Here is a 13,938-nt window from a genome sequence, read left to right on the forward strand (position 1 = left end):
AAAAAAAAAAACAAATTTGATGGTAAAATAGTGAGTTCACAAATAGTAAAATCATATTAAAACTTCACTAACATTTTTTCCAATTAAGAACAAACTTTACATATAAAAACAAACTTTGAATAAGTCTTATAACCAGGCAACAAAGGACTGATTCTATAATTAACCATTACTCTATTGCCTTAGAGAATGAATTTTCTTTGGCCTGGGAATCTGTCTCCTCAAATTTGTTCTGAGAGGCACAAGAGCATTTGGTTAAGAGCACACACTCTGACATGGGCTGCCTGAGGTCATCTCTGTCACTGGCTAGAGGACCTTGGGCAAGTTTCCTTGTCTATACAAAAAAGATAATAACCAGTACTACCTATGGAGCTCTATGAGGATTAAATGAGTTAACACGTATGTAGCTCATAAAACAATACCCACTGTTGGGCACCTGGGTGGTTCAGTTGGTTAAGCATCTGCCTCTGGCTCAGGCATGATCCCAGAGTCCCGGGATTGAACCCTGCGTCGGCTTCCCCCGTTCAGCGGGGACTCTGCTTCTCCCTCTGCCCCTCCTCCCTACTCGTGCATGCCCTCTTTCTTTCTCCCTCTCTCTCAAATAAATAAATAAAATCTTCAAGAAACAAAACAAAACAAAACAAAACAATACCTACTATTTCATTAGGGCTCTCTATTATCATCAGCTATCATATGCACCACCAGTCCCTACAATGTTTTACATATATGGGTACTCCGTAAGTGGTAACAAGGCAAAAAAAAAAAAAAAATCCTGCATTTTCTAAAAGTTACTCAAAACTACATTCCCTACAAAGTTTTAAAACTATGAACAAATCATAAAACTACAGTGAACTGAGAAACAAGTTTTCAGCATTTTTATGAAAGACCAGCTTTACATTAATTCACTGGACTAAGCAATCCTGACTGCGCCTGCTTTACTCTACATGTGTGTACTATCACATTATCAACTGCTATAGACAGCAAATCAGGATTTCAGCTTACTTAGGGGATAAAGATCTCCCCAGATCAATAAGATCCTTCAAAAGAACTGGAGCAGATCAATATAAAATCAGTATACCATACCAACCTGGCACCCACAGAGGTTCAAACCACTCAAGGATCCTAGATTAGTCCCAAGAGTTTTGAATAGAGTTCAACAGACCTGCATAATTTCTAATTAAGTTTCAGGAAATACACTTTTAACATTTTTAAAATAAAAAGGAAATGCATACTTCCAGAGAAAATCCAAAGATTCCTACATTTTAAAATTGTCTTACATTTCTGGTGAGAAATACCATAAGGGGAAAATAACTGCAAACTTTTTTTTACGGTTTCAGTAATCACACTGCTGAAGATAAGGTTGGTACTGTTATTCTAAACTGTTATGTAGAGTAGGGTAAAGCAAGTGGGTAACTGCAATATTCTAACTCTAATTCTACCACTCTCTGTGTCCTTGAGAACCAGGTTTCTCCGTGTGGAAGAAAGAAGATCCAAATGTCAAACAAACATGTAAAAATATGACAGTCCTGAATCTGAACTGTAAGTATCAACATGACCCCTCATGACCCCTTGCATCTGTTCATTGAAAAAGCCTAGAAAACAATGACCAAGCCAGTACCAATAATGGTCACATCTAGTCTAGTTGATGATCTCCAAATACCATTTTCCACTAAAAGAAACCAGGACTCCTTGGAGAAATGGCTGTACAAAATGATCCAGGAGCATCATGTCATAGGAAGCTGCCAAGAGTACTACCATTTTATCCTAAAAAAAACCTAGAAGCCAACTTAGAGAAATTCCCACAGGAGCAGAGAATTAAAACATAGCCAATGTGTTTAGACCCATGAGTTCACAATGATAGATGGATGGATGGAAAGATGGATGGATGGATGGAAGGAAGGAAAGAAGGAAAGGAAAGGAAAGAAAAGGAAAGGAAAGGAAAAGAAGGAAGAAATTAACTAGTCATTGTTAGAAGAATTATTTTGTAGGATGGAAAATAAAATGCAATAATCAAGAATTCCTCTTGGGGCAGAGCAAGATGGCGGAGGAGTAGGAGACCTGGATTTCATCTGGTCTCAGGAATTCAGCTGGATAGGGATCAAACCATTCTGAACACTACGAACTCAACAGGAGATCAAAGAAAAGAATAGCAACAACTCTCTGAACAGAAAAGCGACCACTTACTGGAAGGTAGGACGTGCAGAGAAGTGAATCCGAGGCGATATTCGGGAGGATAGACGGCGGGGGAGGGGGCCTCCGTTGGCCGCTTCTGGCAAGTGCTAGAGCCGCGGAGCACAAAATCGGAACTTATAGAAGTGGGCTCCGCGGAGGGCCGTCGCTCCAGTGGCTAAGCGGGGGGTGGAACCCTTGTGGGACAGTGTGGCCTCAGGACCCTCGGGGTCACAGAAAGACCGGGGGTGCCTGAGTGCGGCAGAGCTCCCAGGGATCCGAGCGGGGAAGCCGGCTGCAGAGACGGAGCCGAGGCGCGGGCTCTCAGCTCGGGGTGGCCATAAACTGTGATCCGCGGGCGAGTCGGGCCACTATTCCACCAGCAGGGACCCAACGAGCAGCAGATCCGGGGAGACTTCCCTTCCCTCCCCTGGGAGGAGCGCCGCGGGAGCGCACCGCAGGGATCTGCTGGGTTTGGAGTCGGGTGCCCGAGATAGAAACGCTCGGTCACAGGCCGGGTGAGCACGGAGTGCGGCCGGAGACCGGGGACACGGGAGTGACTGCTTTTCTCTGGGGGCGCACTGAGGAGCGGGGCCCCGAGTTCTCAGCTCCTCCGGGTGGAGATTGGGAGGCTGCCATTTTCACTGTCGTCCTCCAAAGCTGTACCGAGAGCTTGCAGGGAACAAAAGCTCCTGGAAGCAAACCCGAGCAGCTTGCTTACCCAGGACGGATAAGGGCGGGGCAATTCCGCCTCCGGCAAAGACATTTGGGAACCACAGCAACAGGCCCCTCCCCCAGAAGATCAGCACGAACACCCAGCAAGCCAAGACCAAGTTTACCGATCAAGGAGAACTCCAGGACTAGGGGAATACCGCACATAGAATTCATGGCTTTTTGACCGTAATTCATTAGTCTTTCAAAGTTAATTTTTTTTAACTTTTTTTTAAATTTTTTTCCCTTTTTCAACCATCTTATCAATCCCTTTTTTTAAAAAAACATTTTTATTTTTCACTTTTAGAGTCATATTCTATCCCTGCATAGTAGTTACCCTTATTTTTGGCAGATATGTATATAAGTTGTTCTCTCTTTAAAATTTTGAGATATAGTTTCTTCTAACATATCAAAATATACCCTAAATCTCTAGTGTATGGCTTTGTTCTAGTCTCCTGCCTGATCACATTCTCTCCCCCCCCTTTTTTTTCTTTCTTTCTTTCCTTTTTTTAATCCTCTTCTTTCTTTTTTCAAACATCTTATCAATTCCTTTTTTAAAATTTTTTATAATTTTCATCTTTACAGTCACATTCTATCCCTTCATCGTTATCAACCCTTATATTGTACATATAGTCTCTCTTTCTTTAAAATTTTACGAGGCACTTTCTTCTAACAGACTAAAATACACTGAAAATCTAGTGTGTGGTACTGATCTATGCACCAGCCTGATCATATTTGATCATATTGTTTTTTTTTGTTTTGTTCTGTTTTTGTTTTTATCTTTTTCTTTTTTTTTTCTTTCTTTTTTCTTTCTTTCCCTTTCTTTTACCCTGGTTTCAGGTCTTTTCTGATTTCTTTAAAGTATATTTTCTAGGGACGTTGTTAACCTGTTAGCATTTTGTTTTCTCATTCATCTATTCTCCTCTGGACAAAATGACAAGACGAAAAAAATCACCTCAACAAAAAGAACAAGAGGTAGTACCATCTGCCAAGGACCTACTCAATACGGACATTAGTGCGATGTCGGACCTAGAGTTCAGACTCATGACTTTAAAGATACTAGCTGGCCTTGAAAAAAGCATGGAAGTTATTAGAGAAACCCTTTCTGGAGAAATAAAAGAACTAACACCTAACCAAGTTGAAATCAAAAATGGAGGAACTAACTGCTAGGATAAATGAGGCAGAAGAATCAGCGATATAGAAGACCAAATGATGGAAAATAAAGAAGCTGAGAAAAAGAGAGATAAACAACTACTGAATCACGAGGGCAGAATTCAAGAGATAAGCGATACGATAAAACGAAACAACATTAGAATAATTAGGATCCCAGAAGAAGAAGAAAGAGAAAGGGGCAGAAGGTATACTGGAGCAAATTATAGCAGAGAACTTCCCTAATGTGGGGAAGGAAACAGGCATCAAAATCCAGGAGGCACAGAGAACCCCTCTCAAAATCAATAAAATAGGTCAACACCCCGACATCGAATAGTAAAACTTACGAGTCTCAGAGACAGACAATCCTGAAAGCAGCTCGGGAGAAGAGATATGTCACCTATAATGGTAGAAACATTAGATTGGCAACAGACCTATCCACAGAGACCTGGCAGGCCAGAAAGGACTGGCATGATATCTTCAGAGCACTAAACGAGAAAAATATGCACCCAAGAATACCATATCCAGCTAGGCTGTCACTGAAAATAGAAGGAGAGATAAAAAGCTTCCAGGACAAACAAAAACTAAAGGAATATGCAAACACGAAACAAGCCCTACAAGAAATATTGAAAGGGATCCTCTAAGCAAAGAGAGAGCCTAAAAGCAGCATGGACCAGAAAGGAATACAGACAATATACAGTAACAGTCACTTTACAGGAAATACAATGGCACTAAATTCATATCTTTCAATAGTTACCCTGAATGTAAATGGGCTCAATGCCCCAATCAAAAAACACAGGCTATCAGACTGGATTAAAAAACAAGACCCATCCATATGCTGTCTGCAAGAGACTCATTTTAGACCCAAAGACACCCCCAGATTGAAAGTGAAGGGGTGGAAAACCATTTACCATGCTAATGGACACAAAAAGAAAGCTGGGGTGGCAATCCTTATATCAGACAAATTAGATTTTAAAACAAAGACTGTAATAAGAGATCAAGAAGGATACTATATCCTACTTAAAGGGTCTATCCAACAAGAAGATCTAACAATTGTAAATATCTATGCCCCTAACGTGGGAGCAGCCAATTATATAAGGCAATTAATAACAAAAGTAAAGAAACACATTGACAACAACACAATAATACTGGGGGACTTTAACACTCCCCTGACTGAAATGGACAGATCATCTAAGCAAAAGATCAACAAGGAAATAAAGACTTTAAATGACACACTGGACCAAATGGACTTCACAGACATATTCAGAACTTTCCATCCCAAAGCAACGGAATACACATTCTTCTCTAGTGCCCATGGAACAATCTCCAAAATAGATTACATCTTAGGTCACAAATCAGGTCACAAATTAGGTCACAAATCTCAACCGATACCAAAAGACTGGGATTATTCCCTGCATATTTTCAGACCACAATGCTTTGAAACTAGAACTCAATCACAAGAGGAAAGTTGGAAAGAACTCAAATACATGGAGGCCAAAGAGCATCCTACTAAAGAATGAATGGGTCAACCAGGAAATTAAAGAAGAACTAAAAAAATCCATGGAAACCAATGAAAATGAAAACACAACTGTCCAAAATCTTTGGGATGCAGCAAAGGCAGTCCTGAGAGGAAAGTATATAGCAATACAAGCCCTTCTCAAGAAACAAGAAAGGTCTCAAATACACAACCTAACCCTACACCTAAAGGAGCTGGAGAAAGAACAGCAAATAAAGCCTAAACCCAGCAGGAGACGAGAAATAATAAAGATCAGAGCAGAAAGCAATGAAATAAAAACCAAAAGAACAGTAGAACAGATCAACGAAACTAGGAGCTGGTTCTTTGAAAGAATTAACAAGATTGATAAACCCCTGGCCAGACTTATCAAAAAGAAAAGAGAAATGACCCAAATCAACAAAATCATGAATGAAAGAGGAAAGATCACAACGAACACCAAGGAAATACAAACAATTATAAGAACATATTATGAGCAACTCTATGCCAGCAAATTAGATAACCTGGAAGAAATGGGTGCATTCCTAGAGATGTATCAACTACCAAAACTGAACGAGGAAGAAATAGAAAACCTGAACAGACCTATAACCACTAAGGAAATTGAAGCAGTCATCAAAAATCTCCCAACAACAAAAGCCCAGGGCCAGATGGCTTCCCAGGGGAATTCTACCAAACATTTAAAGAAGAATTAATACCTATTCTCCTGAAACTGTTCCAAAAAATAGAAATGGAAGGAAAACTTCCAAACTCCTTTTATGAGGCCACCATTACCTTGATCCCCAAACCAGACAAAGACCCCATCAAAAAGGAGAATTACAGACCAATATCCTTGATGAACATGGATGCAAAAATTCTCACCAAAATACTAGCCAATAGGATCCAACAGTACATTAAAAGGATTATTCACCATGACCCAGTGGGATTTATCCCTGGGCTGCGAGGTTTGTTCAACATCCGCAAATCAATCAACGTGATACAATACATTAACAAAAGAAAGAACAAGAATCATATGATCCTCTCAACAGATGCAGAGAAAGCATTTGACAAAGTACAGCATCCTTTCTTGATCAAAACTCTTCAGAGTATAGGGATAGAGGGTACCTACCTCAATATCATAAAAGCCATCTATGAAAAACCTACAGCAAATATCATTCTCAATGGGGAAAAACTGAGAGCTTTCCTCCTAAGGTCAGGAACGCGGCAGGGATGTCCACTATCACCACTGCTATTCAACATAGTATTAGAAGTCCTAGCCACAGCAATCAGACAACAAAAAGAAATCAAAGGCATCCAAATCGGCAAGGAGGAAGTCAAACTCTCACTCTTTGCAGATGATATGATACTGTATGTGGAAAACCTAAAAGACTCCACCCCAAAACTGCTAGAACTCATACAGGAATTCAGTAAAGTGGCAGGATATAAAATCAATGCACAGAAATCAGTGGCATTCCTATACACCAACAAGACAGAAGAGAGACAAATCAAGGAGTCGATCCCATTTACAATTGCACCCAAAACCATAAGATACCTAGGAATAAATTTAACCAAAGAGGCAAAGGATCTGTACTCAGAAAACTATAAAATACTCATGAAAGAAATTGAGAAAGACATAAAGAAATGGAAAAATGTTCCATGCTCATGGACTGGAAGAAGAAACATTGTGAAGATGTCAGTGCTACCTAGAGCAATCTACACATTCAATGCAATCCCCATCAAAATACCATCCACTTTTTTCAAAGAAATGGAACAAATAATCCTAAAATTTGTATGGAACCAGAAAAGACCTCGAATAGCCAAAGGAATGTTGAAAAAGCAAAGCAAAGCTGGTGGCATCACAATTCCGGACTTCCAGCTCTATTACAAAGCTGTCATCATCAAGACAGTATGGTAGTGGCACAAAAACAGACACATAGATCAATGGAACAGAATCGAGAGCCCAGAAATGGACCCTCAACTCTATGGTCAACTCATCTTTGACAAAGCAGGAAAGAATGTCCAATGGAAAGAAGACAGTCTCTTCAACAAATGGTGTTGGGAAAATCGGACAGCCACATGCAGAAGAATGAAACTGGACCATTTCCTTACACCACACACAAAAATAGACTCCAAATGGTTGAAAGACCTAGATGTGAGACAGGAGTCCATCAAAATCCTAAAGGAGAACACAGGCAGCAACCTCTTCCACCTCAGCCACAGCAACTTCTTCCTAGAAACATCGCCAAAGGCAAGGGAAGCAAGGGCAAAAAAGAACTATTGGGATTTCATCAAGATAAAAAGCTTTTGCACAGCAAAAGAAACAGTCCACAAAACCAAAAGACAACCGACAGAATGGGAGAAGATATTTGCAAATGACATATCAGATAAAGGGCTAGTATCCAAAATCTATAAAGAACTTATCAAACTCAACACCCAAAGAACAAATAATCCAATCAAGAAATGGGCAGAAGACATGAACAGACAGTTTTCCAAAGACATCCAAATGGCCAACAGACACATGAAAAAGTGCTCGACATCGCTCGGCATCAGGGAAATCCAAATCAAAACCTCAATGAGATACCACCTCACACCCGTCAGAATGGCTAAAATTAACAAGTCAGGAAACGACAGTTGTTGGCGGGGATATGGAGAAAGGGGAACCCTCCTACACTGTTGGTGGGAATTGAAGCTGGTGCAACCACTCTGGAAAACAGTATGGAGGTTCCTCAAACAGTTGAAAATAGAGCTACCACATGATCCAGCAATTGCGCTACTGGGTATTTACCCCAAAGATACAAATGTAGGGATCCGAAGGGGTACGTGCACCCCGATGTTTATAGCAGCAATGTCCACAATAGTCAAACTGTGGAAAGAGCCAAGATGTCCATCGACAGATGAATGGATAAAGAAGATGTGATATATACACACAATGGAATATTATGCAGCCATCAAAAGGAATGATATCTTGCCATTTGCAACGACGTGGATGGAACTGGGGGGTGTTATGCTGAGTGAAATAAGTCAATCAGAGAAAGACATGTATCCTATGACCTCACTGATATGAGGAATTCTTAATCTCAGGAAACAAACTGAGGGTTGCTGGAGTGGTGGGGGATGGGAGGGATGGGGTGGCTGGGTGATAGACATTGGGGAGGATATGTGCTATGGTGAGCGCTGTGAATTGTGCAGGACTGTTGGATCACAGATCTGTACCTCTGAAACAAATAATGCAATATATGTTAAGAAAAAAAAGAAGAAGAAGAAGATAGCAGGAGAGGAAGAAGGAAGGGTGGGAAATCGGACAGGGAGACAAACCGTGAGAGATGATGGACTCTGAAAAACAAACTGAGGGTTCTGGGGGTGGGGGTGGGGGGATGGGTTAGCCTGGTGATGGGTATTAAAGAGGGCACATTCTGCGTGGAGCACTGGGTATTATGCACAATGAATCATGGAACACTACATTAAAAACTAATGATGTAATGTATGGTGATTAACAGGACAATAAAAAATTAAAAAAAAAAGAATTCCTCTTGCCTTTGCTATGAGTTCTATGGGAAACAAACAGATGAGATGAAGGTTCTGTTTATGGAAATATCCAGCTAGTAAATGAAAAACGAATGACAGACTTAGTATATCTAACGGATCAATGGATTTAGGCACTGAGCATTGATCCCCGGCTATTAGCATTAAAAAAGAGAGGTACCCAGACATTATGTGTCTCCTGAAAGAACATCCCACCACCCATGAAGTAACCTGACCTATCCTCAAATAAATAATTTGAACTCAAATCTGATTAAGACTTCTCTCTCTTCCCAAAAAAGTAAAACAAACCAGAAACACCAAAAACCAAAATACAATTTAATCTTGAATCTGGTCTGATTAATCTTGAATCTCTAGATCCAACAATCAGTTTGTAGGCAGGTACAGGAATATGTTAAACTGCACTGCAGATGTAATCAAATAACCCAGAACAACCAACCTAGTTTCTTCAACAAAGTGCAAATAAAAAAGTGGGAGTGATGGAAGGAACCTACAGATCTACAGAGATTTTTCTAATTGTGTCACCCAACTACAATATGTGGCTGTATTTGTATCCTGATGCAAACAAAATTGAAAACTTAAACATGGACTATTCAGTAACATTAAGGAATCTTACTTAGATGTAATGGTGGGACTATGAATATGTATTTAAAGTTCTTTTATTTTTTTTTTAAAGATGTATTTATTTTAGAGAGCAAGAGAAAGTATTCACAGACTTGAGTGGAGAGAGGGGCCAAGGAAGAGACTCTCAAGCAGACTCCCCACTGCACATGGAGCCCAAGTCGGGTCTTAATCTCATGACCCATGAGATCATGAGCTGAGCTGAAATCCTGAATGGGATGCTTAACCGACTGAGCTACATAGGCACAAGTTCATATCTTTTAGAGAAGCATTCTGACATATGGGATGATATAATGTCTGGAATTTGCTTCAACATAGTACTGGGGGGGGGACAACTGGATGATGAGTATCGATGACACAAGAGTGCCCACCATGAGTCAGTAACAGTGTCACATAAAAGCAGGGTATGTGGAAGTTCATTATAATAGTCTGTTTCCAAAATGAAGGTTTTTAAAATTTAATAAACTCTAAGTAATCTTTACAATAAACAATTAAAATAATAAAAGAACTGACCCTATCACCCAAGAGAGTAATAAGAGTTGAAAGAAATTATCTAAATCATTCAGAACATTTCACTGGACTATTCTTACTAATTAGGATGAAATCTCAGTTGGCAACCCCTTAAACGCCAGAAAAGCCTTACGTTAAGAAAAACTATTCAAGGAAAATGCAAATGCACAGTTTTCTGTACGTTAACATGATTTAGATAAGAAAAACTACAATAGTAATAGAAATGTCTCCTTTGGATCATTCTATATAAATAAATATAAGAATAAATTCAGGAACTGAAGCATAACCATGCAAACTGACATTTAATGAAGTAATTTTTTTAAAAGGTCAAACACATGCAGGCACACATATATGTATATATAATAAACCCATTTAATGTTGGATAATTTTTTTTTTTAAGATTTCTTTATGTGAGAGAGAGACAGAGAGCAAGCACGCGAGCAGGGGGAGGGACAGAGGGATAGAAACAATCTCCAGCAGACTCTTTGCTGAGCCCAGAGCCAGACATGGGGCTTGGTCCCAGGATTAGGAGATCATGACCTGAGCTGAAATCAAGAGTTGGACACTTAACCAACTGAGCCACCCAGGCGTCCCAATTCTGTATACATTTTTAAAACCCAATTCTTTTACAAGTGAAAATATAGAAAAAAAACTTTTGACCTTATTAAAGGCAAAGTTAAATATCAAAATTTGGAAATTTTTAAACTAAAATTCATTATGATTACATAAAGAAATCTAATGATAAACTAAAGAACTTTAATGTCTGTACCTTGAACATAATACCTAAAATTTACTTTGTCTCACTTCACACAAAAAACAAAAACGTTTAGCAGCACATCTTTTCACAGATAAAAATTTGACTCTCAAACCTCTCGGGTCCTAAGGTAGTAAGAAGAAATGAAACTCTTTTAAAATACTGTATTTGGGGATAATAAAACTAATATTTCTGGATTTTTAAACATAGCAGTTTTTAAAGATATGATTTGTCCATTCTAAATCCAGGCAATAATAAATTGTACAAAATATGGATCTATTTTGCAGATTTCACATAATTCGTGTTTTTAGCTGATGGGAGAACCCAGGGGCTACAAAGTCTGAAGCACAAAGAAAATCACTTACTAGGATTTTAAAATAGCCACAGAGCAAACTTGCCTTACCTGGCTTAGGAGCCATGTGCATTTTAATTGTATGGGATGGCTCACCAGAGCCCAACTTCTCCTCTATATGTTGTGACTGAATTAATCCCTTAGATTCTTCTTTCTTTGGGCTTTTTCCTTTCTTCTTTTCTTCACTCTCAAAGCTCTCTTTGAGGTCATCACTGAGTGTTTTAAGGTCACACTGTATATCCAATTTATTTATTAACGCAAAGTCACCCGCAACAGTCTCCTCCATGGTGGGCTCCATGGGCTCATCTACAAATCAGAAGAAGTCAAAGTCCATCAGCTAGGCCATCTGACACAGTTAAGATACACATAGGAAAAAAAACAATACCCCCTTTTTCCCATGTGGAAGAGACTACTATGTATGCATAAAATCCATTCTCCTGGCTTCCAAAGTAACGGAGCTGTAGTTAAGACTGTGGCACCCAAGCAAAGGTATGTACCCCCAGTCCCTCTGCAAGTTGTGACCAAGCTCCCACCAATGGAACATAACCAAACTGATATGCCCAATTTGGCCTCGCTTGTTTTCAAAGGAATTTTGTGACCCTGAACTTCGACCCTTTACCCTCCCCACTGCTGGATTAGTGAAAACCAGAGTGACTGGAAATCACACGTTGAAGGGAGTCCCAGAATGGATGGGGTGGGGGAGTGGGGAACAGAGTTGCAGGCTAATGTGGAACACCCACACTGGACTGTTATATGAGGAAAGAAACAGACTTCTAACATTGTTTAGTCATTGCAGTTTGGTGTCTTTCTGTTATAGCTGTTTACCCTTCCACTCTACATCACTCTTATGAATTAAGTTGCAGAAATAAATAATTTAGAAGCCTAAAACAAGTCAAATAGAAAACCAAATGTAAAAACCATGTGTAACGACAGGTAACCATCAATTTATAAATGGAAGGCACCTTAAAGCTTATCTGAATGTTAATTTTTGAAACTCAGAACATGATTCCCAGCCACTGAAAAATATTTTTGACTAACAAAATTTACTTAGTTTTTAGGATTATGTACAGACAGTACTAATCAGAGCTGCACCAAAATTCTGATATTTCCAATGCCCAATTGCCCCTGAACCTCTACACCCCTGAGCCTTTCTGCCTCTTTGTTGCCCATAGCTCTGCCAAGTCTGCTCCAGGTTGTCCTGAATCTTGGTCTGTTAAGGACAGTGCACGAAGGTGAAGAACTTACCTGTCCTGCTGGTCACTGTATCACCAGTGCTTAAAACAGGGACTGGTACATTGTGGGCAATGAAAACACACTTGGGGAATATATTAACAAGTTAAAACTGGGATGGAAGGCTTCCAGGATTAGGTATTTCCTATGGCAGAAGTGAGAAACAGCTCTAAGGACAGGTAGCATTCCCAATTATTAAGCTCATGTATTAGGCACTGCCTAATAAAACTTTTAAAAGGAAAAGACACTGAAAAAACTGAAAAAGCAAAGTATCTATAACCAAAGTTCATTAAATATTTCTAATTATCTTGTAGGAAATTGACTGTCAATTCAAAATTTATCACATAAATAAGAAAATTTCGGGCAATATGATTTACTGAAGGGCTTCCTCAAACACAGAAAACCTGAGCTTTACTCATCATTCAAAGTGATTATGCAATCTTATGTAAGGTGCACCTAAGCATCTGTTTCTCAAACGTAATACCACTTCCCATTTACTTCACAAGGTACTATTAGGATCAAGTAAGATAGGAGTTGTCAAAGTACTGTGAAAACTAAAGTTCCAATAAACTCCAAGACATCACAATATCTTTAAAACTGTCCTCCATCTTCTTCCGCAGCTAGACTTTCCCTGACAGACATTCCCTATATCCTTGACTTTCGGGCCAGTGGTAATAGTAACAGCAACACTAACAGCAATCCCCACCATCAGAAGAATAGTACTACCTGACTGCAGTAAGGACCCATTCCCCTACTTAAGAAATAACCGAAAATGACAACCTTGGAAATCTACATCGATGTAAAGAGTTTTTACACCCCCAACTCATCTTACCCTCACAATTTCCTTTGGAAATTTCCCCTTTAGCCAGAAATTTCAACATTTTTTTCAAAACCTTCTTGTGAGATTTTGACGGCTGAAACTGTAAAGGTCGGCACCTAGGAAAGCAAAATAAATATTTAGAAAGTGAACTCAAACCAGAAGAAATAAAATGAGTTCTGGGCAGTGTCTAGTGCAGAAAGGCAAAACTCATGCCCAGGATTTTTGGGTAAAGACAGGGCTTGATGTAGCCTCTAGTCCCACCCCAAATCCCCCTAAAACTACATTAAGGAATTAGAAAAAAAGAAAAAGGCATAAATCACTGAAAAAAAAAAAAGAGGAGAAATGCTAGAAGCTGGGCAGAACATGCACAAGTGGTAACTGACTTAGCAGACCAAAGAATTTTTGAATCCTAAACCAACAGTGGGAAAAGCCAAAATGATAACTAATTTTCTCTACATTAACCCTACAAATTTTAGGGATTGGTTGATAACTGATACCTCAGGAGATAAGAGTGAAGGTGGTTCCAAAAATAGAAAGATCGCTTGAAAGTCTGTTTTGGAAGCAGTTAGATGTCTGATGCCTCCACCACTCCACAC

At 39.5% G+C, this 13,938-nt stretch overlaps 1 protein-coding gene across 8 annotated transcripts in view; it reads right to left on the minus strand.

Moving 5' to 3' along the window:
• Window positions 1–13,938, minus strand: part of ATE1 (arginyltransferase 1) — a 180,571-nt gene that overhangs the window by 156,305 nt on the left and 10,328 nt on the right. For 7 of the 8 annotated variants that reach the window (XM_027596192.2, XM_027596197.2, XM_027596193.2 and 4 more), the window contains exons 4-5: window positions 13,355–13,458; window positions 11,344–11,598 (exon numbers count right to left, since the gene is read on the minus strand). In XM_027596192.2, coding sequence (XP_027451993.1) covers window positions 11,344–11,598; window positions 13,355–13,458 — 359 coding nt within the window. The remainder of the gene's footprint in view (window positions 1–11,343; window positions 11,599–13,354; window positions 13,459–13,938) is intronic. The other variant, XM_027596199.2, reaches the window with a different exon arrangement.

This window comes from Zalophus californianus, chromosome 15 (assembly GCF_009762305.2).
Source record: "Zalophus californianus isolate mZalCal1 chromosome 15, mZalCal1.pri.v2, whole genome shotgun sequence".
NCBI lineage: Eukaryota > Metazoa > Chordata > Mammalia > Carnivora > Otariidae > Zalophus > Zalophus californianus.